The sequence below is a fragment of the Electrona antarctica genome, assembly GCF_951216825.1.
Source record: "Electrona antarctica genome assembly, chromosome: 12".
Lineage (NCBI taxonomy): Eukaryota > Metazoa > Chordata > Actinopteri > Myctophiformes > Myctophidae > Electrona > Electrona antarctica.
In genome coordinates, this window is record NC_136793.1 from 26,296,753 (window position 1) to 26,317,743 (window position 20,991).

A 20,991-nucleotide genomic window follows, 5' to 3' on the forward strand; every position below is an offset into this window, starting at 1 on the left:
ATTTGTTCCTGTTCGAGGATGACTCAGCGCTCCTGGTGTCATATAGGGAACAAATTACAGGTCGAACAAACTCTCAACACTGAGCTCAGCAATACAGTATCTGCACTTGGCTTTACACCTGGGAAAAACAGAACTCATTCTTTTTAGGTCCAAAAACAACCTCAGTAAGTCCCCGGAAAATGCAACCACAAGCAAAGATGAGGTCACGTATTTGGGTATTGTCCTGTATTGGAAAACATTGGCATTCTACCATTTCAAAAGATTTTGATACATTTGAAAACTTGAAATGGGACATGCTGCACAATGAGTACTTTTACTTTTGGTACTTCAAGTACATTTTGATAATAAAGTATTACATTAATCAAAATCAATTAACCTACCGGTAATCTATTGGATTAACTCTAAAACTTTACTAACGGTCAGTTACATACCTTCCCATGTCAGGAAATGTAGCCAGCAGCATTCTCAAGAAGTCCTGTCAAGAAAATGACAAGAAAATAGCAGTGGGTAGAGAATGGAGGGATTTTGAGTGGGAGAGAGTGTGAGGGAATAAAGCAATAGAGAGGCCTGCTTGTTCTGGGGTCACCAGCATGACCTCAAAGTGTGTTTATGAAACATTCATTACTTAGTGAGAGAGCCCAGCTTGCCACTGTAGAAGCAGAAGCCAGGTGGGACAAATCACACACCCACAGGCACTGAAATGTGCACGCATGCACACTGTGACACACGCGCGCACACGCACGCGCACGCACACGCACACACACACACACGCACACGCACACGCACACGCACACACACACACACACACACACAGGTGTGATCACTCAGCCACACGGTCCCAGTAGGATAAACATACGTGGCTGGGCTGAGCTACGGTCATCAATCTGAGATGCGTTTGGTGTTCTTTGAACCATTGAAGCAGTGTTACATTCAAATTAACATTTCATTTCTTAAACATCTTCATGAAAGTAGCAGGGTTATCAGTGATAGATAACACATCAAATAAGAATGGTCTATCTATATGGTTTATCTTTATCAGTGGTTCGTAACGTGGCTGAGCATGAAAAAGATCATGATCAAGTTCAACTGATGATATTATCACGTCTATTTACTTCATACTCTGGGGGAGGGGAAACCCTTTCCTGTGCAAAATAAATATGGTCAGTTAATCAGGTAATATATATATATATATATATATATATATATAAAACATACAGGTTACATTTATAATACATAAAGCCTTTACCTGAGACAGAATGAGTTGACCATGATACTTCTTCACAAAAAGTCGGAAGAAGTCAATGAATTGCTGTTCTCCCACTTGAGAGCCCAAGAACCTGAGAAGGAAGTAGCCCTGGATGGAACACAAACAATCGACCAAGACAACAAGATCCATCAAAGACAATAAAGTGGAACTCTAGAGCACATTCATGTCCATTACAACTGAACGGACACTCAAAAGTCCAAATAAAAAATGGCACTGCAGGCAGGACTCACATACAATAATGCATTTAATTAATTATCTGCTCCTTCATTCCCTTCACTACTCAATCCTTCCTTCCTCCTGCACCCTTAAGCCACTCGCACTCACTCGGTCACTCAATTATGGTGAAAATGGTGACCTGTCAAAATATGTTACCATCATGTGGACTTCATACAACTTACATGGAGGACTTTAAATATGTGGCCTGAATACCGCTAGGTTGAACTCTGCTAATGAACAAACTGCAACGATTAAAATTCAGACACTGACATTATGTGATTGTCTACACGCTTGTCACATATTTCAGCAGGTCACCAATTTCACTGTAACACCACCATGCTGGAGTGAGCGAGTGGCCTAGATTTTGGGTATTGGAATTTGGCTTTACAGTATAATGTTCCCTCCTTTCTTCTTGTCCATTCTTTCGCTCCCTTCCACCCTTCAATCCTCCCACCAAGCAGGGCTCCCTTCCACCCTTCAATCCTCCCACCAAGCAGGGCTCTCTTACCTTCCACCCTTCAATCCTCCCACCAAGCAGGGCTCCCTTCCACCCTTCAATCCTCCCACCAAGCAGGGCTCCCTTCCACCCTTCAATCCTCCCACCAAGCAGGGCTCTCTTCCACCCTTCAATCCTCCCACCAAGCAGGGCTCTCTTACCTTCCACCCTTCAATCCTCCCACCAAGCAGGGCTCTCTTACCTTCCACCCTTCAATCCTCCCACCAAGCAGGGCTCTCTTACCTTCCACCCTTCAATCCTCCCACCAAGCAGGGCTCTCTTACCTTCCACCCTTCAATCCTCCCACCAAGCAGGGCTCTCCCTTCCACCCTTCAATCCTCCCACCAAGCAGGGCTCTCTTACCTTCCACCCTTCAATCCTCCCACCAAGCAGGGCTCTCCCTTCCACCCTTCAATCCTCCCACCAAGCAGGGCTCTCTTACCTTGAGATAGTGAACTTGCATGAATGTCTTGTCAGGGTTGAGGGCATGTTTAACCATGGAGGAGCCAGACTCAGTCACCTGGCCTGTTTTTTCCATGTTGGGTCTACAGAAGGGCAATAGACAGACAGCACATAAAATGACAGAGACAGTTAGAGAGAACAACGAATGAAGAAAGGTGAGCACAGTGTAATCTCTGCCAGGAGGCATACCCTACCTCCCTGCATCATTTCAGTCTGTCTGGGGCATTTGATGACAATGTTTTGGGGTTGTGTGCGAGTATGAGGCACAGGGCAATGAGGGGAAGGGATGTAATAAATTACATCATTATGGGTAGACAGGCTACATGGAGACAAATCTTTGCATCAGTCGACTCAGTGTCGAATGCCTTTTGAAGATCCTACATAACCGGATATCCTTTCATCCTTTGCGCTTTGGCTGTCATTAAGGAGAAGAGCTATTACGCTCCACTTGGATTGCCCTGCTTAACTAATGCGCTTGGCTGTAATTCATTTTGTAGTGCCGTTTTACTTTGCTCCGTGGAGTTTGCAGCGTGATACTGTACTTGCTGCCAATGTGTACACACAGTACTGTATGTAGTGTACTGTGTTGAAGTGTGTGATTCACGGCTATATTGGGTTCTCTAAGCCTGTGGCAAACAAGGGTAAAGCACAAGCCAGCTGGTGTGCAACATTTGGCCAGTAGTCAGGGCGGATGTTAAATATGATGTAAATATTTAATATATAAATAATAATTATGTAAATAATAATTATGTAAATAATAGGTTATTGCTTTCTTAATTAATTAAGAAAGATGAATATTATTCTATTTCCAGTCCATTGCATTAACTAAAAGTTTTGATATAACATGAATGTCAGTCTTAATACATTTTATGATTATATTGCAGCCATGGATCACCTTGCTCAGCATGACGCTGAAGCTGACCAGAAACTATGATCCAAAGCGTGCCTTCCTTCTCTCAATGAGTGCTTATGCTAAGACATGTTCTGCTTGTGATTCAGCAGTGTATTTCATTATTCTATTTAAATATGCTGTTTCTTTTACTTATTTTTATTCTGGAAAACCAAGTCTCTCACACACACACACACACACACACACACACACACACACACACACACACACACACACACACACACACACACACACACACACACACACACACACACACACACACACACACACACACACACAGTAAGAGTACAATGTCAGCAGCCACACTCCAATCATCTCAATGGTGAGCAGTACACTGCCTGCCTTATACAGTAGCTGCCCGAGGCAGACTTCAGATTTATAATGGCATACTACAGTATAGTGTGTATTACCACTTCACAGCAATACGCTCTGGCTTTACAGCCCATGACTCACAAATTATGCTTACATATGCCTAAACATACTTAAACATGCTGATACACACATACGTACCTGTACATACATATACTCACTCACTTACACTAAGATAAAGGCATGTGTCGCTCAGTCTCTCACACATGCTTTGTCTTATTCTTACACACACAATGGCAAGCACTCACTCTTGCTTCTTGCCTGCATCACTGACACACATATACATACACAAACTGATTACAAAGACTGATTTCAAACAAATCAGATCACACTGGCTTCTATCTTTCATGTGTGTGTGTATGTGTGCGCGCGCACACACACACACACACACACACACACACACACACACACACACACACACACACACACACACACACACTGTGTGAGCGCCGTGCGTGCGTGCGTTTCTCTGTGCAGTACATTACATCATTTCATGTGGTGTCCTAGCATAGACGGTAGGCTGAAGGGAACACCAAAACACTGTTGAGTCCAGACATATAATCAGGGGTTACATTTTGTATGCTTTCCCATAACACCATTGAGGATGACAACTGCTTGGCAGATATTATGTTGGGTGCATTTGGTTATATTTTATCAGTAGGGGTTACATTTTTATGCTGTTTGCAAAATATCATTACCAGTCACTACCAGTTAAAATTATGTGTCATAAGAACAGATGCTTTTTTGGATGTTGTTGCAAATCAAACCAAGACAATAGGCACACATTGGCCAACTGAAATTACAGATGTTAATGAGTGTGTCCAGTGTCCACCACCTAGAACCCCATGAAAACACACGCATGCACGCACACACACACACACACACACCAATGTTTCCCCTATATGCATATGGGTCAGTAGCCTATGCATGTCAAACTGGGCATCCTTTTCAAATGGGGTCTTGCCCTGAAAATGAATTTTCAGGGCAAGACCTCGACCTTGTGCGTGCGGACTCGGCCCCCAGCCTGGTACCCTAGTCAAAATATGGCCCTTGAGGAAAAGTAATTGGGGAACCCTGGTGTACAGGCACTCAAATGATGATCAATGTTCATAATAAATAACAAATACCATACCAGTTATTTGAACCCAACATTTGGCTCAAGACACGCTAGTGAGAACATTCCAATTGTTCTTAATTTACAGAAAACATTTTTCCATACACTCACAAGGTCCTATTCCTTTAAGACCTCTTGCGTGATGACGTGGCGCGCGCTCCCGTGCGAGCACATAAAACGCGGCCGCGCCTCCGCTTCCACTTCCCCATTTCCTTTTCCTCTGCATTACAGAACGAACCAAGCTGTGTTATCACTGAGAGGAAAAAGATTACTTGTCCACATAGCCTCATAAGGACGAGTGGCCCCACACTTGTACCGCGAGGTGACTTGTTTTCTACCCGGTGGTTATTCTAAAATCACAGCGAGAACCTGGGGCTCTTGGAGGTCGGAAATAGCCCCTCTCCTTTAAATAAATACTTTTTGAAATGTCTATGGGAAATATGCATTGGGAATAATTTCCTGGGCCTGGCGTTGTCATGAAAGGGGGTGGGACTGCGACGCTCTATAGAACATCGTGAATGTATGGAGAAAAAAAAATCTGTAAATTAAGAACAATTGGGATGTTCTATTGCAAATGTTTTAGTTAAATAACCAGGGTTATGTTAATATGTTATAACCTACAGTTTTTGTCAGATAACAGTATTAGAGTAACTACAGTATGTTAACACAGGGGTGGTTGTAGCCTAAATTGTAAATTGTTAGAGGGGAAATAATACAAATAAAATTCAGGAATAATAAATCAAACGCCACTCAAACGGACTAGACTAGAGATCAGGTTTTTTGGGACCAATCATCTGAAGCCTGATCGGCTGATACTGATCATCAATCCAATCATGTGGGAGGGCATTTTTATTTATGAATGTAGATTGGAAAATGTATCAAAAGATCATGCAAAAATGCTCAGTACTGACGTCATTAAGATGACTCTGTGTTGCTCCCTGGCTTTCAGCCAGTGCCGGAAAAAAACCCATGCATTCAAACACAAATCCCCATCTTCACCCATGCAGAGGAAATGAACACGCATACACTACAGTGGAGGCAATAAAGGGCAAACAATGTGGGCTGCTGTGTGCGATGATAGTTTCAGTTAGCTGGTATTGATCAGGCAGAGCAGATTAACTCAGTGTGCCAATACAGGGGTCTTCAAGGATCAGCCCCCTGCCAAGTCGATAGACCAGGCGCCTGACACCCCCCCCCCCCCCTCCCCAACAATCAATATACCCCTCATCACCAGATCTGCACTCACACACAGGACCCCGCATGCACGCGCACGCACGCACGCACGCACGCACGCACGCACGCACGCGCACACACACACACACACAAAATTACGATCGATGCCTATCGATGATGTCACTGGTGGGTTTCTGAACTGCCCACTGCCCTCCTCAGAGCCAAAAATGGCATTAGTGAAGAGAAAATACATGAAGATACGTTTAAAATGGGTGAAGTGGTCCTTTAAGTGTGTTTAAGCAAAGCACCAGAGACACAGACCGACACGCTCAGTCACACTGCATATCAGAACAATCTGTTTCTCAGCGTTCTCCCATCAATCATTCAGTCAGTCCTCAGTATCAGCCGTTTCCACTTTCATAGGATCATTTACCTCAGTGGTTCACAAAGTTGGGTCCGCGTACCCCCGGGGGTCCTTGAGGGGGGCACCAGCAATAAAGACGTCATAGAAAATCTAAAAGCACCACAATAGTGGTGATGCGATGCGTTGTGATCGTGTAGATCACAATGCATTTTTTGAATTTGGACAGAATGTCAAGGAGATGGCGTGGGCTGGAGCAGTGGTTTTCAACCAGCTGTCCAGGGACCACCAGTGGTCCTTGAGAGGGTTCCAGGTGGTCCCTAGCTAAATGGAGAGTTGGTAACCAAAGGGACTAACTCTTGAGTGCCACAATTTTTGTATTTTTCATGTGTCTATGAGGTGACTTCATTAGACACACTGGAGTCGTTTTTATGTGCAATGGTGTATTAACTTTGTATTTAGGGTTTCTTCCTGGAGGCTGAACCCTTGACAGTCAAACGGGCCAATGAAATAAACAGTAATATAGTGACATCATACTATCAGCCCCTCCCCCCTTTATCATACAACTACAGCTGTGGGTGCGGCTTCAGTTCAGGTGGATCACCACCCATCACCACCCACCAGGCAAACCAGGCATACTTAATGAACTGGTGGGCGTGTCCACATAAAAGCATGATTTTAACAATACTGTACACTTTTTGGAACTAGTTCTTCCTCCTTATATTATAATAATACCTGATGATCATGTTTTGGGGTGGAAAAGAAATCGTGGCACTCCATCTTTAAATTATAGTTAAACATCTGCATTATTTGTAAGACTTTTACACAATTAGAGAGTGTAGAAGAATTGTTATTTTGATCAAAGTTTGCCTGTTATCTCTCCTATGGTACCACATCACTATAGCATGGAATTGTGGACAAAATCTCAAATCCACAACGACAATAAAATATTCTAAGTTTTGGGACTGAGAGGCTAAATCTCATCAAATGGTGGTCTGTGGCTTAATATGAAAAGGGCAGAAAACCACTGGGCTAGAGGGATGACAAGACGAAATGGCAAAATAAGGAGAGCTTTTCACCAAAGCTATCTAGCCATGACTAGTAAGCAGATGACAATGGCGGTGAGAGGAGAGACTAGGGGAGAGGATAAGAAGAGGAGGGGCAGTGTGGGAGAACGAGCAGGAACAGAAGAGAGCAGGGAGCTGTTTGGTGAGCTCAGTGGACTGAGAGAGGAAGTCATCAGCTTCCTGGAAGACTCAATTCCAAGGAATCATAGTGTGTGTGTGTGTGTGTGTGTGTGTGTGTGTGTGTGTGTGTGTGTGTGTGTGTGTGTGTGTGTGTGTGTGTGTGTGTGTGTGTCTCTCTCTCTCTCTCTCTCTCTGCTGGCTATATAGGACAGACACATGGATACACATCTCCTTAGCTAGTCCAGTGGTTCTCAACCTGTGGTGGTACCCACATGATTTTATTTTTTATTTTATTTATTTTATAATTTTTGGAAAATAAATTAAATTAAAGCTTTTCAAAAGCTTGTAGATCTGCTATTTTCACAATATTTAACTGTGGAACCGGGTCAAACAAAATGTAATGCCTCAACTCCTACGATTCCATGTGCTTGTCAGGGTGGGTGTGGGGTCCTCAGTTCAAATGTGATTCATTTGGGGTGATTCAAATGTGATTTTGAGCTTGACTAGCTCAGTGGCTCTGGTTGAGAGCCACTGAGCTAGTCAATTACAGTATTCACCTACCTGGTTGAGAGCCACTGAGCTAGTCAATTACAGTATTCACCTACCTGGTTGAGAGCCACTGAGCTAGTCAATTACAGTATTCACCTACCTGGTTGAGAGCCACTGAGCTAGTCAATTACAGTATTCACCTACCTGGTTGAGAGCCACTGAGCTAGTCAATTACAGTATTCACCTACCTGGTTGAGAGCCACTGAGCTAGTCAATTACAGTATTCACCTACCTGGTTGAGAGCCACTGAGCTAGTCAATTACAGTATTCACCTACCTGGTTGAGAGCCACTGAGCTAGTCAAGTACAGTATTCACCTACCTGGTTGAGAGCCACTGAGCTAGTCAAGTACAGTATTCACCTACCTGGTTGAGAGCCACTGAGCTAGTCAATTACAGTATTCACCTACCTGGTTGAGAGCCACTGAGCTAGTCAAGTACAGTATTCACCTACCTGGTTGAGAGCCACTGAGCTAGTCAAGTACAGTATTCACCTACCTGGTTGAGAGCCACTGAGCTAGTCAAGTACAGTATTCACCTGGTTGAGAGCCACTGAGATAGTCAAGTACAGTATTCACCTGGTTGAGAGCCACTGAGATAGTCAAGTACAGTACTTACTGCAAATACTGTTCCAGGGCAATAAGCAGCCTCCTGGCCAACAGGTGTCTGCTAACATGTTCAGCCAATGGAGCAGCATGAGCTACCATGACTGTAGCACATGCAGCGATACTCAACCTATTTCATTTTAGCGTTCCCAGTTTGTTATGCATTACGTGCATTAGGACCTCATCAATTTGAGACAATTTATCTTGCTTTACATCAATAACACCTACAGTATGAGTCTATTGCAATTATTTTTGTCTTTTCTTTTTTGCAGTGAGGTGTAAATCCCCCCCCCCCCCCCCCCATCCACTGACCTTCTCCAAGCTGACCCACTGCCTGTCTTGTCAGTCTGTCTGTACACTAGGCCTGTAACATTCACTCAACTCACCATACGATTCCTATCACGATATGAGGTTCACGATATGATTTTTCACGATATTTTAAACAAAAAATATTTTCCCGAAAAATTACCGTTTTATTTTATTTTATATCATTTATCTTCCCCCCCGAGCTTTTTTCACATTTTTTATTTAACTACATTGCAAAAGAAGTAGCATTACTTTTGACAGTGCAGAAACATAATTGCCTTCCTTGATGAGCATCAACGACCATCATCACCTGGGCACAGTCACAGACACACACAGCTCCCCTCTACAGTAAATCGATTTTTTTTATTTCAATGAATCGATTAATATCGTCGGGATTGATATCGATATATATCGATATACGATATATCGTTACATGCCTACTGTACACTGATAAGACAGAGACTTATTTTAAGACAGCATGATACCAAGTGTGCTGCTCAGTGTATCCGTGCATGTACACGCATGATTTGTATGCAACTGTGTGTGTGTGTGTGTGTGTGTGTGTGTGTGTGTGTGTGTGTGTGTGTGTGTGTGTGTGTGTGTGTGTGTGTGTTTGTGTTGCGCTACTACACAAATGACAAAGAATCTTAGCAAAAAGGGAGTCATGAATGAAAGGGCCAGCAATGATGGAGTGTGTGTCTTCCCGAGTTTGTGTCAGTCGGTATTTGTGTGTCACACACACCCCGGGAACACGGAGGTTAGAGATGGAGGGAGGGTTGATCCATCACCACCGTGTTAGACAAAAGAGTCCCGCCCTTCCTGCTGTCCAGACCGCTGGATGGATGGATGGGTAAATCCCTCTCTTTCACCTTTTCACTTTGGCTGAGATGATTGACTATGCGCCTTAAGAGAAATAGCCGCTCGCTGCCTTAGAAAATCACACAATAGCTCAATGTATCTCAGAATAAATGGTGCTCTTATCTGACTCGTAGGTGGCGCTCGTGCGTGCATGGCTGCATGCGTGTGTAGCCATGCGCGCACCTGTGTGCGTTAAAGAGAGAGAGAGAGGGAGCAGGAGGAAATCAGGAGCCATTACAGACAGAACTTAATGTCTCTCACACACACACACACACACACACACACACACACACACACACACACACACACACACACACACACACACACACACACACACACACACACACACACACACACACACACACACACACACACACACACACACACACACACACACACACACACACACACACACAGGTTTATAGCTCTGTGAGCCATATCCTGACAAATTACGCTGGGTTGACTGTGGAAACCGGATAAGGTAGAGCAGTGCTCCCAGCAGCCCAGTAAATCAGCAGGGAGAATGGTGTCTGGCCCAGTGTGCCCTAAATATAACTCATCTGAAATGGACTGATAAACAGCAGCCCCCCCCTCCCCTCCCCTCCCCCCTCCCGAGGGCCCCTGCTGGCTCGGGGAGGCGTTGATAGTGACCCACTGAACTTGGAAAGTACAACCTGCCATTTAGCATGTGTGTGCGTGCACTGCACATGCATCCATTTGCGTGTGCATGGTAATAGGGGGTGTTTGCGTGTGGTCCTTGGTGAGGTGTCGTGTGTCAGTGTGTGTGTGCCATCAAGAAGAATATATGGTAGGCGTGCAGTACACACTGTATGTGTATGTGTGTGTGTGCGTACGTGTGTGTTTCTGTACATTATATGCCCTCTCTCAATATTTCTGACAACCAAGCAGTGTTTATTCAGCTCATGTTTCACCGCCGCTGAAACGCAGCGCGGTGGTGGAGCCAGATCAGGACCCGTGACATGCAGGCAGGCTATTCTTTTTATCAAAAATGTGATCCCACAATTTTGTAACCCTAAGCTGTAAATTGTAATACGGGGCACTATACTCTCCCCTCTGACAACCTGGGGAGAGCCCCGAACGGAGCTCATGCTTCCTTCACTGCATGAGGAGTGAGCAAGCCGCTTCTTATCACCTGACAGTTTCCCCGGTAGGAAACAGAAATATAGACGATCGCAAATTTACATCCTAATCCGGTCCCAGTCATTTGGAAACGCGGAAATGGTTGTTGTTGGGGTTTTTTTACGCATGTTTTGCAGCAAGGCACGCCGTTTTCAAACGGCTCTAGCTTGGGAATGCCATGTCCAAATGGAGTACTTTTTTCCGCTAAAAGAAAGGGTAAGACATGTACTGTATGTAGTATGTATCAAAGCCTGTTCCCAACCTTGGAGCAGCCTGGAGGATTGGGTACGTGTGACCTCCCAACGCACCCCGTGTTCAAAACCAATAGTTACATTAGCGATACCACTATAGAGAATAACAAAAAACAACCGCATGCCAAGGCTCAGAAAACAGTCATTGCGGTTATGGGCCTGCCATTCCAAAAGGATTATTTCAGCCAAAAAAGTGGATCCAATTCTGTCACACACAGAGCTTCATGTAAGTACAGCGTTCCTTTATGCCCCGACACGCTCCAAGGTGTGAAAGGTTTTTTTCCTTCGGAAATAATATATGTAATTATTTGTGGATACAGTGCTAATGTGGCTTTGAACAACATAATCCATAACAAAAATGTATGCACGCATTTGTGTGTGTTGATGGAATCCCCCCATTGCATTGTTGATTTAACCATGTCAGGTGTGGAGAAATCCCATAATGCCCCCCAGGGCTGCCTCATGGGGGAACACACCCCATAATGCCCCCTAGGGCTGCCTCATGGGGGAACACACCCCATAATGCCCCCCAGGGCTGCCTCATGGGGGAACACACCCCATAATGCCCCCTAGGGCTGCCTCATGGGGGAACACACCCCATAATGCCCCCTAGGGCTGCCTCATGGGGGAACACACCCCATAATGCCCCCTAGGGCTGCCTCATGGGGGAACACACCCCATAATGCCCCCTAGGGCTGCCTCATGGGGGAACACACCCCATAATGCCCACTAGGGCTGCCTCATGGGGGAACACACCCCATAATGCCCCCTAGGGCTGCCTCATGGGGAACACACCCCATAATGCCCCCTAGGGCTGCCGCATGGGGGAACACACCCCATAATGCCCACTAGGGCTGCCTCATGGGGGAACACCCTGATCCACCCCATAATGCCCCCCAGGGCTGCCTCATGGGGGAACACACCCCATAATGCCCCCCTAGGGCTGCCTCATGGGGGAACACCCTGATCCACCCCATAATGCCCCCCAGGGCTGCCTCATGGGGGAACACACCCCATAATGCCCCCCAGGGCTGCCTCATGGGGGAACACACCCCATAATGCCCCCCTAGGGCTGCCTCATGGGGGAACACACCCCATCATGCCCCCTAGGGCTGCCTCATGGGGGAACACACCCCATAATGCCCCCTAGGGCTGCCTCATGGGGGAACACACCCCATAATGCCCCCCAGGGCTGCCTCATGGGGGAACACACCCCATAATGCCCCCCAGAGCTGCCTCATGGGGGAACACACCCCATTATGCCCCCTAGGGCTGCCTCATGGGGGAACACACCCCATAATGCCCCCCTAGGGCTGCCTCATGGGGGAACACACCCCATAATGCCCCCTAGGGCTGCCTCATGGGGGAACACACCCCATAATGCCCCCTAGGGCTGCCTCATGGGGGAACACACCCCATAATGCCCCCCTAGGGCTGCCTCATGGGGGAACACACCCCATAATGCCCCCCTAGGGCTGCCTCATGGGGGAACACACCCCATAATGCCCACTAGGGCTGCCTCATGGGGGAACACACCCCATAATGCCCTCCAGGGCTGCCTCATGGGGGAACACACCCCATAATGCCCCCTAGGGCTGCCTCATGGGGGAACACACCCCATAATGCCCTCCAGGGCTGCCTCATGGGGGAACACACCCCATAATGCCCCCCTAGGGCTGCCTCATGGGGGAACACACCCCATAATGCCCCCCTAGGGCTGCCTCATGGGGGAACACACCCCATAATGCCCACTAGGGCTGCCTCATGGGGGAACACACCCCATAATGCCCTCCAGGGCTGCCTCATGGGGGAACACACCCCATAATGCCCCCTAGGGCTGCCTCATGGGGGAACACACCCCATAATGCCCTCCAGGGCTGCCTCATGGGGGAACACACCCCATAATGCCCCCTAGGGCTGCCTCATGGGGGAACACACCCCATAATGCCCCCCTAGGGCTGCCTCATGGGGGAACACACCCCATAATGCCCACTAGGGCTGCCTCATGGGGGAACACACCCCATAATGCCCTCCAGGGCTGCCTCATGGGGGAACACACCCCATAATGCCCCCTAGGGCTGCCTCATGGGGGAACACACCCCATAATGCCCCCTAGGGCTGCCTCATGGGGGAACACACCCCATAATGCCCACTAGGGCTGCCTCATGGGGGAACACACCCCATAATGCCCCCTAGGGCTGCCTCATGGGGGAACACACCCCATAATGCCCACTAGGGCTGCCTCATGGGGGAACACACCCCATAATGCCCCCTAGTGCTGCCTCTTGGGGGAACACACCCCATAATGCCCCCTAGGGCTGCCTCATGGGGGAACACACCCCATAATGCCCACTAGGGCTGCCTCATGGGGGAACACACCCCATAATGCCCCCTAGGGCTGCCTCATGGGGGAACACACCCCATAATGCCCCCATAATGATCCACATCCAGGCAGACATCCAGCATAAGCCACTATGACATTTAACCCTTTCACAAATACGCAGCTTCACAAATAAAAACAACTGAAGGAGGCTGAAGGAGGGTGAACCGGCCGACATCCGCTATATGGGCATAAAAGGGACACAGACATAATATCTGGGTGGGGCATGCATTTCCAACTTGCATCGCTCCAAGTAGGCCAGTGCCCAGCGGCCACCGCTGTAGAGGCTCCAACGGGCACCGCTCTAGTATAACTAATTCACTGATAATGGATTGAATACTGCCAAGTATACAGTACAGTAAACATTAGATTTGGCGGTAGCAAATTCAGCAACAATTAGAAGTGCACAGGATTTTGAATTGAGCCGGATAATAAATATTTTAAAAACATTGCATCCCTCTATAAGTGTCTCTAACATGTGTTGACATTGTGTTAAGAGCACATCGTTAGTGAGGCACCGTAGTTGGCAGCGGCGAGTATAAGTGCCATGAAATCAATGCAATATAGATGTTGCCGTCCTGTCGTGCATTTCTAGCAGTCAGCAGCGAACCTTTTCTACATGTGGTGAGCTGTTTTTGTTTAGAGACAGAACTATGTTCCAGAATCTCTAACCTCAAATTGTTAAACCCTGAGACAGCCTGACTGGGGCTTGAACCCATAATCCCCCTGGTGACACTGTGATTCCACCCTGGATAAAACAACCTGGGTGTTGGTCCCACACTGTCAAGATGGAGAGTGATTGTGTGATGCGTGGTGTGTGTGTGTGTGTGTGTGTGTGTGTGTGTGTGTGTGTGTGTGTGTGTGTGTGTGTGTCCGTCCATACGCACGCACATGTCTGTGGGCACGTGCATGAGTGTGCTAAAGACATGACAGTACATTACACCTGGATATATATCGTTTGGCCGCACCCGCCACACCTGCATCCTAGGAATGTGAGCCCGTGCACACACGTGCGCGCGCGCGCGCGCACACGCACGCACGCACACACACACACACGCACACACACACACACACACACACACACACACACACACACACACACACACACACACACACACACACACACACACACACACACACACGTAAAGAAATTCATTCTGCCCCAAAAGCAATTCAACATACCTGTGCAGACTCAGTTAAAGGCTAATGTAACCTAAGGTGTCCTCCAAATTCAAAAGATGAAACTTTTTGGAAGGGTACTCTTGAGGGTGCCCAGAAGCCCATTTATCATGAATGTTAACTATGTTTGTGCTCAGTGACGGGAGGGCACATGTGCTCTGCATAAACCTGTGGCCACAAAGATAATCAAAACTAAATAAATAAAACGCTCAGTGGCTAACGTGACATTGGAACTTAGTAACAGTCATCCCCACATTTGATGACATTACTTTTACACAGGAAATGAGGGGTGTAATAGTATGAGCTGGTACTATACAAGAGCACTGTGTAAAGCAAGCTCTGTTTGAAAGCTCGTGCTTTCAAATACAAAGCTCCGGATGACTGGAACAATCTCCCCAGTTCTCTTAGATCAATCAACTCCTTCAATATCTTTAAAGTCTCTATCCTTACTTATCTTCAAATACCCTGCTCCTGCTTCTGATATGCCTTAGTTTGTTTCTAACATACTAATCTGCAAATATACTGTAATTTGACATCTATGCATGTGCACGTTTGTAATTATGTATCTATCTCGTTAAAGCATTTTACTGCATGTGCATACAGTATCTGTTACAGTAACAGTTTGTTTTGATTTTTGATTTCTGATTCTTGATCTATGTCTACTATACGAGTACCATGATGCATTAAGTGCCTTATTTTCGGGGTGATTAGGTGGGGTGGGAGCGGCCAGCTTGGGAGAGCTTTCTGTATTGTTTTGTAATGTATGCATGGATGTATTTGTTGAAACGTTTCTGTCTATTGTATTGCTCTGTATTTGCTGTATGCTGTTGGACCCCCTCGAAAACGAGATGTGACTCGAATCTCAAGGGGATATCCTTTCTCAATAAAGGTTCATATATTATATATTGTTATTTAGAGAACTTCCCATGAGCAGCCATTTCTGTATGGTGGCAACTGAAGGCTTTGGGTTATCAGAATATAAGGACAACCACTGAGCAAAGAATGTATGAACAGTGTGCCGTTTCATTTGAATAGCCAGGATGGCAATTTGGGCTGCAACTATTGAGTATCTCAGCCAGGCTGAGGTGTCCATGAGTCCATGAGCAAGACACTTAACCCCTAACCCCCCTCCCGAGCGCCTCAGTATGACAACCTCAGCAGCCAACAACTGGGTGAAGCTAAAACAGAATTTCCCCTGTGGGATTAATTGCAGAAGCAATTGCAGAAGTGCGAGTTTGAGTCAAGCTCTCAGCGTGATCTGCCATTTTATCAAGCAGAAGGTTAATAAGAATTTATCAGAAACCGTTTTAGCAGCTTCCGTTATTTATGGTCCACGGCCTTGCAGAAATCACGACCACAACTGTGCCGTGTTAATGGTACGCCCATCAGCCTCTGGAAGTCCATCAGACTGACTGTTGGGTTGATCAATGAGTCACACTCACCTGAAGTCCATCAGACTGACTGTTGGGTTGATCAATGACAATGAGTCACACTCACCTGAGGACCTGTAGGTGCTCCTCCGAGTTGTGCAGCTCGTCAGAGAGTCGCCTCCACCTCAGCAGTGCTTTCAGGTCACACTGCTCTGCTGTCTCTAATGGGGAGAGCTGAAGCCATGGAGAGGGATAGGCGGGCAGGAGAGATGGAGGGGAGAGAGAGAGAGAGAGAGAGAGGAGAGGTCGGAAAGAAAGTGTAGGAGGTAGCAGGGGGTGGGAGAATGATTGAGAACAATAGATATAACACACAAAGCAAAAACATTTAGAGATAAATTCCAACAAAAATCAATAAATATGGTCAATTAGATTAGACCTTCCAGAAAAACGCGGGCAAAAATCCTTGATTCTGTGGGCTAAAATCCTTGAAATATGCAGGACTTTATGTGATTTTTTTGCTGGAAGTTGTGAAATATGCGAAAAGTTGCAAAATTTGCAGAACATTTTTAAATGCAAAATGTGCTACAAAAAAAGCTAAATATGCGCAAAGTTGTGAAATATATGAAAAGTTGCAAAATATGCAGGGTTTTATGTGATTTTATGCAGTGAAATGTGCAGGAAGTTGCAAAATATGTGTGAAAATAATCTGCGCCATTTGGCTGATTGTGTGGTAAAATATGCATAATTGCATTTTTCTGGAGGGTCTAAAATTATTAGTACCAATTGTGTTTTTCTTTGAGCACCAATAAAATGGCAGTCTCTACTCAGTTAAATGAACACTATAGATTTTACTGTGTAGCTGTCCCTTCGGAAAGTCACATGATTAAATAGCACAGACGTGGGAGAAACATTTCTGGGTAATTCTAGACGGTGTGTTAAGTATGGGAGTATTAGATCTGTAGCAACATGAAAACCCTGAACGTCATCACACCCTGCCCCACCTAAATCATCTGTTTCTGTTTTTCCACTGCCTTTATGATGGAAACATACATAGACACAGATAAACACAGGGCCTGCTACTCTGTTCCATGTTGGAATTTAATGTTCCGTACTGATGACAGTCAACATGGAACTTCAGCTACACAAGCGTCGCCTTGGGAAAGTTTGGGAAAGTTTGGGACCAAAATGGCGCCAATTAAACTTTAGCATGTCAAAGTGAGTTTGCCAGAGTAACTGTACCGTAGCACTTGCCCAAATCGAGAGGATCATGTGTCAGTGGTTTAGGAAGCTGAAGGAGGCAGACGAAGGAGACTACAATATAAACATCACAAACCCTGATCCGTCTTGATATTGTTTTTAATGATGTTTCTTTTCTTTCAACCACTGAGATATACAGTAGATGACTTTCCAATGGCAGACCTTTTCAAGACGGCCGCAGTAAACTGACTTAGCGAAGACTACATTAAGCATTCAGTGATATTTCAGAACACATTGCTAGTAGCATAGAATACTGTAGCTTGAAATGCACTTTGATTCCCACAGCTTGAACCAATCTGAGAGCATACCATGTGATTACACATGGAGCTGCATCGCCTGTTTAGATTACTGGATCGAAAGATTGGTTGCCGTTTCAGGTAGCATGCTGCATAGACACAGTAAATGCAGTACACAGTTAAATGCCCACTCGTTAGGTGGTCACCATCTTGGGCAAATTCTAATACCTGCTGAGCTTGGGCCCAGATGATGTCCTCCAGGTAGGTGGCAAAGCCCTCACTGATCCATTCCTCAGTCCAATCTCTTGCTCCTATAGCTAGGCCAAACCAGGAGTGGGCCAGCTCATGGCACAGCCTGGAACCACACAGAGACCGGCCCCTCTCACCGGCACCGTCAGCACACAACACGCTCTGAGACAGAAACACAACATGGGGACTGGGGAGAGACAAAGAAAACAACGAACACATGTTATTTGTGCTGTGTTCCTGGATTGATTGATTGATTGAATATTGTATTAGACAGAAATGTAAACAGCAGCAGAGTTTGACTGTAGTCAAACACTTGGTCTAAAAGGATAAATCAATTGTGACTGGGGTAACTTTTTTTGCGAGGATGAGGAACAGTAAGTGTAAATACATATGAATACATTATGAGATAGATAGAAAGTGAGAAAGATGCAAGGAGAATGAGAAAGAGAGCTACAGAGACATAGAGATGCAGACATAGGTATCAACCCTGCAAAGAGATCGTTATTGAGGGAATGCACTGCACCTATCATTAAAGAGGATGCAGTCTCAGTGACGCCATGTGACAGCCATGTGTGTGACGTGTGTTCTTCATGCATGTCCTCATGCTTGTATGTTTGTGTTGTGAGTACACCAATACTGTGTGTTTATTTTTCTCTATCCACATTTACTCTGTTATTGCGTTTGAGGACAGTTTAATCATCAAACTGTTTCGACAAAACCTCGCTACCCAACCTGAACAAATATCAAGCAAGAACTGAATGTTCCTTGGAACTCAATTATGAGGAAATTACCCTCCATTTACCTTCAATCCGTAGCATCATCTAAAGAAATACACCGTTTACAGGGTTATATTCCAGAATGTTGTCATCATACACCAAAAATATCTTCACATTCATCCCCAGGCCTGAAGTCTTGCAGCATTAGTCAGATGTTTTTGGTTTTATTTGGCAGGGTGATACGGTAGGTCTACTTTCCTTCACTTCCACAGTTTGCAGACATTATCACCTAAACCCCTCAAGCTATAATTTACATGCTAAATATGATTGAAAACATGACCCTTAACTTGCTCTTACATTTTTAATGACCTGTCTTCCTTACTAAAGGGTAAACAAAGCAGAGATGTTGGACTAGAGAGCGTATGTCATGCAACAAAGGACATGAATTGAAGCCAAGGTTTGCATCACCCTTCCCTTAACCCACCAGGAAATGTCATTTAAAAACTAAATTGTGGAAAGTAGCTTGTGTTAGGAAAGTAGCTGTGTGGGTTACAGTTCAGGCATTTAGCAGACACTTACCCAGAGCGACTTACAAAGAGCAAGTCTGGAGTAAGCGGCATTCACCGAGTCAACAAGCATTGAAGTAACTGGAGTGCAAAGAAAACTAGTACTGTACGTCAGTGGTTCTCAAACATTCTCATGTGCCACGGAACCCCGTCTGAAAATATTCTGTACCAGGGACCGCCCTAAGAGATTTGTGTACAAAAACGAACAGATGCACACACATGAAGAGATTTCATGCATTTATAGAGAGATTATTCAAAAAAGTATTTTCAAAAACTACACAGCCTAGTGTAGGAACAATGCAAGGAAGTCCGGAATTATGCAAGTTGGGAATGCATGCCCCACCAGGTTATGCAATACCTGTTGTAGACATTGTCGCGTTGCGTCACGTAGTCAGCATGTATGGACTATATTGCGAATAACCAAAGTATAAAATGGGGTGAAGCTGTGGGGACGCCCTGGAACACCCTAAACGCCCTGGAACACCCTGGAACACCCTAAACCCGTAGCGTGGCGGTCTGCTATTTTTGAAAAATCATGAAAATGTAGTGCAAATCATTGAATATATATTCTTTCAGAGCCAACGTTTTTTAACTCAAATCATTGCTTCTGGGGTGTCCCTGGAACAACGTATTTTCAGATGGGGGTCGGCGGCCAATTACATATATTTGTGGGGGTCCTTGACATTAAATTGTTTGAGATCCACTGATATATTCATTTGATGAATTGAACAAGGTGGACCCTCTTGTAAACAAATGTAATGCTTAATTGGGTTGTCCACTCACAGTTAACAGCCTTTGTATTGAGTTTGTGCTTGAAATGTACTGTAATTCTGCAAACTGTTAATAAATATTTCAATCAATCAATCAATAGAAACATTTAGAAGACATTTGTAGGTTCCCAGGTCTAAATGGGTTAAGAACCAGTGCTGTACGTACTACAATGTAACTTAGGTAGGTAGGTAAGACATCTAGCATCTAACATATAAACAATGTAACTTAGGTAGGCAGGTAAGACATCTAGCATCTAACATATAAACAATGTAACTTAGGTAGGCAGGTAAGACATCTAGCATCTAACATATAAACAGTGTAACTTAGGTAGACAGGTAAGACATCTAGCATCTAACATATAAACAGTGTAACTTAGGTAGACAGGTAAGACATCTAGCATCTAACATATAAACAGTGTAACTTAGGTAGACAGGTAAGACATCTAGCATCTAACATATAAACAGTGTAACTTAGGTAGGCAGGTAAGATATCTAGCATCTAACATATAAACAGTGTAACTTAGGTAGGCAGGTAAGACATCTAGCATCTAACATATAAACAATGTAACTTACAGTAGGTAGGTAGGTAAGACATCTAGCATCTAACATAGAAACAACATGCATCTACACAACAAGTTCAGATGCAAAGAACTACAGTAAGTGCTGGGGTCAGAAAAGGTGAGTTTTCAGACTGCTGTGAAAAGGTTAGCCGAGGATACATGGCTGTTTGTCTTCCCATAGGAAAAAAGAAAAGAAAAACACAGCCTGTGTCAGATTAGAATTCACATACCTCTCTCTATAGGCGTGTTGGGTTGGTTTGGTTTGTGCATGTATATGTATCAGTCTTTAAGCCAAGGTGTGACATGTGATCAACCTTGACAAATTCAAATGATAAGTGGCATAGAGTGATTTTTGTTTCCACAGAGAGATGGCTTAAGCAACCTGTGTGTGTATGTGTGTGTGTGTGTGTGTGTGTGTGTGTGTGTGTGTGTGTGTGTGTGTGTGT

The 20,991-nt window shown here is 45.2% G+C and overlaps 1 protein-coding gene across 1 annotated transcript in view; it reads right to left on the reverse strand.

Annotated features, from left to right (window-relative positions):
* Window positions 1-20,991, reverse strand: part of aopep (aminopeptidase O (putative)) — a 122,049-nt gene that overhangs the window by 71,905 nt on the left and 29,153 nt on the right. The window contains exons 7-11 of the mRNA XM_079517127.1: window positions 17,913-18,120; window positions 16,319-16,425; window positions 2,422-2,524; window positions 1,247-1,354; window positions 432-475 (exon numbers count right to left, since the gene is read on the reverse strand). Of these exons, the coding sequence (XP_079373253.1) occupies window positions 432-475; window positions 1,247-1,354; window positions 2,422-2,524; window positions 16,319-16,425; window positions 17,913-18,120 (570 nt within the window). The remainder of the gene's footprint in view (window positions 1-431; window positions 476-1,246; window positions 1,355-2,421; window positions 2,525-16,318; window positions 16,426-17,912; window positions 18,121-20,991) is intronic.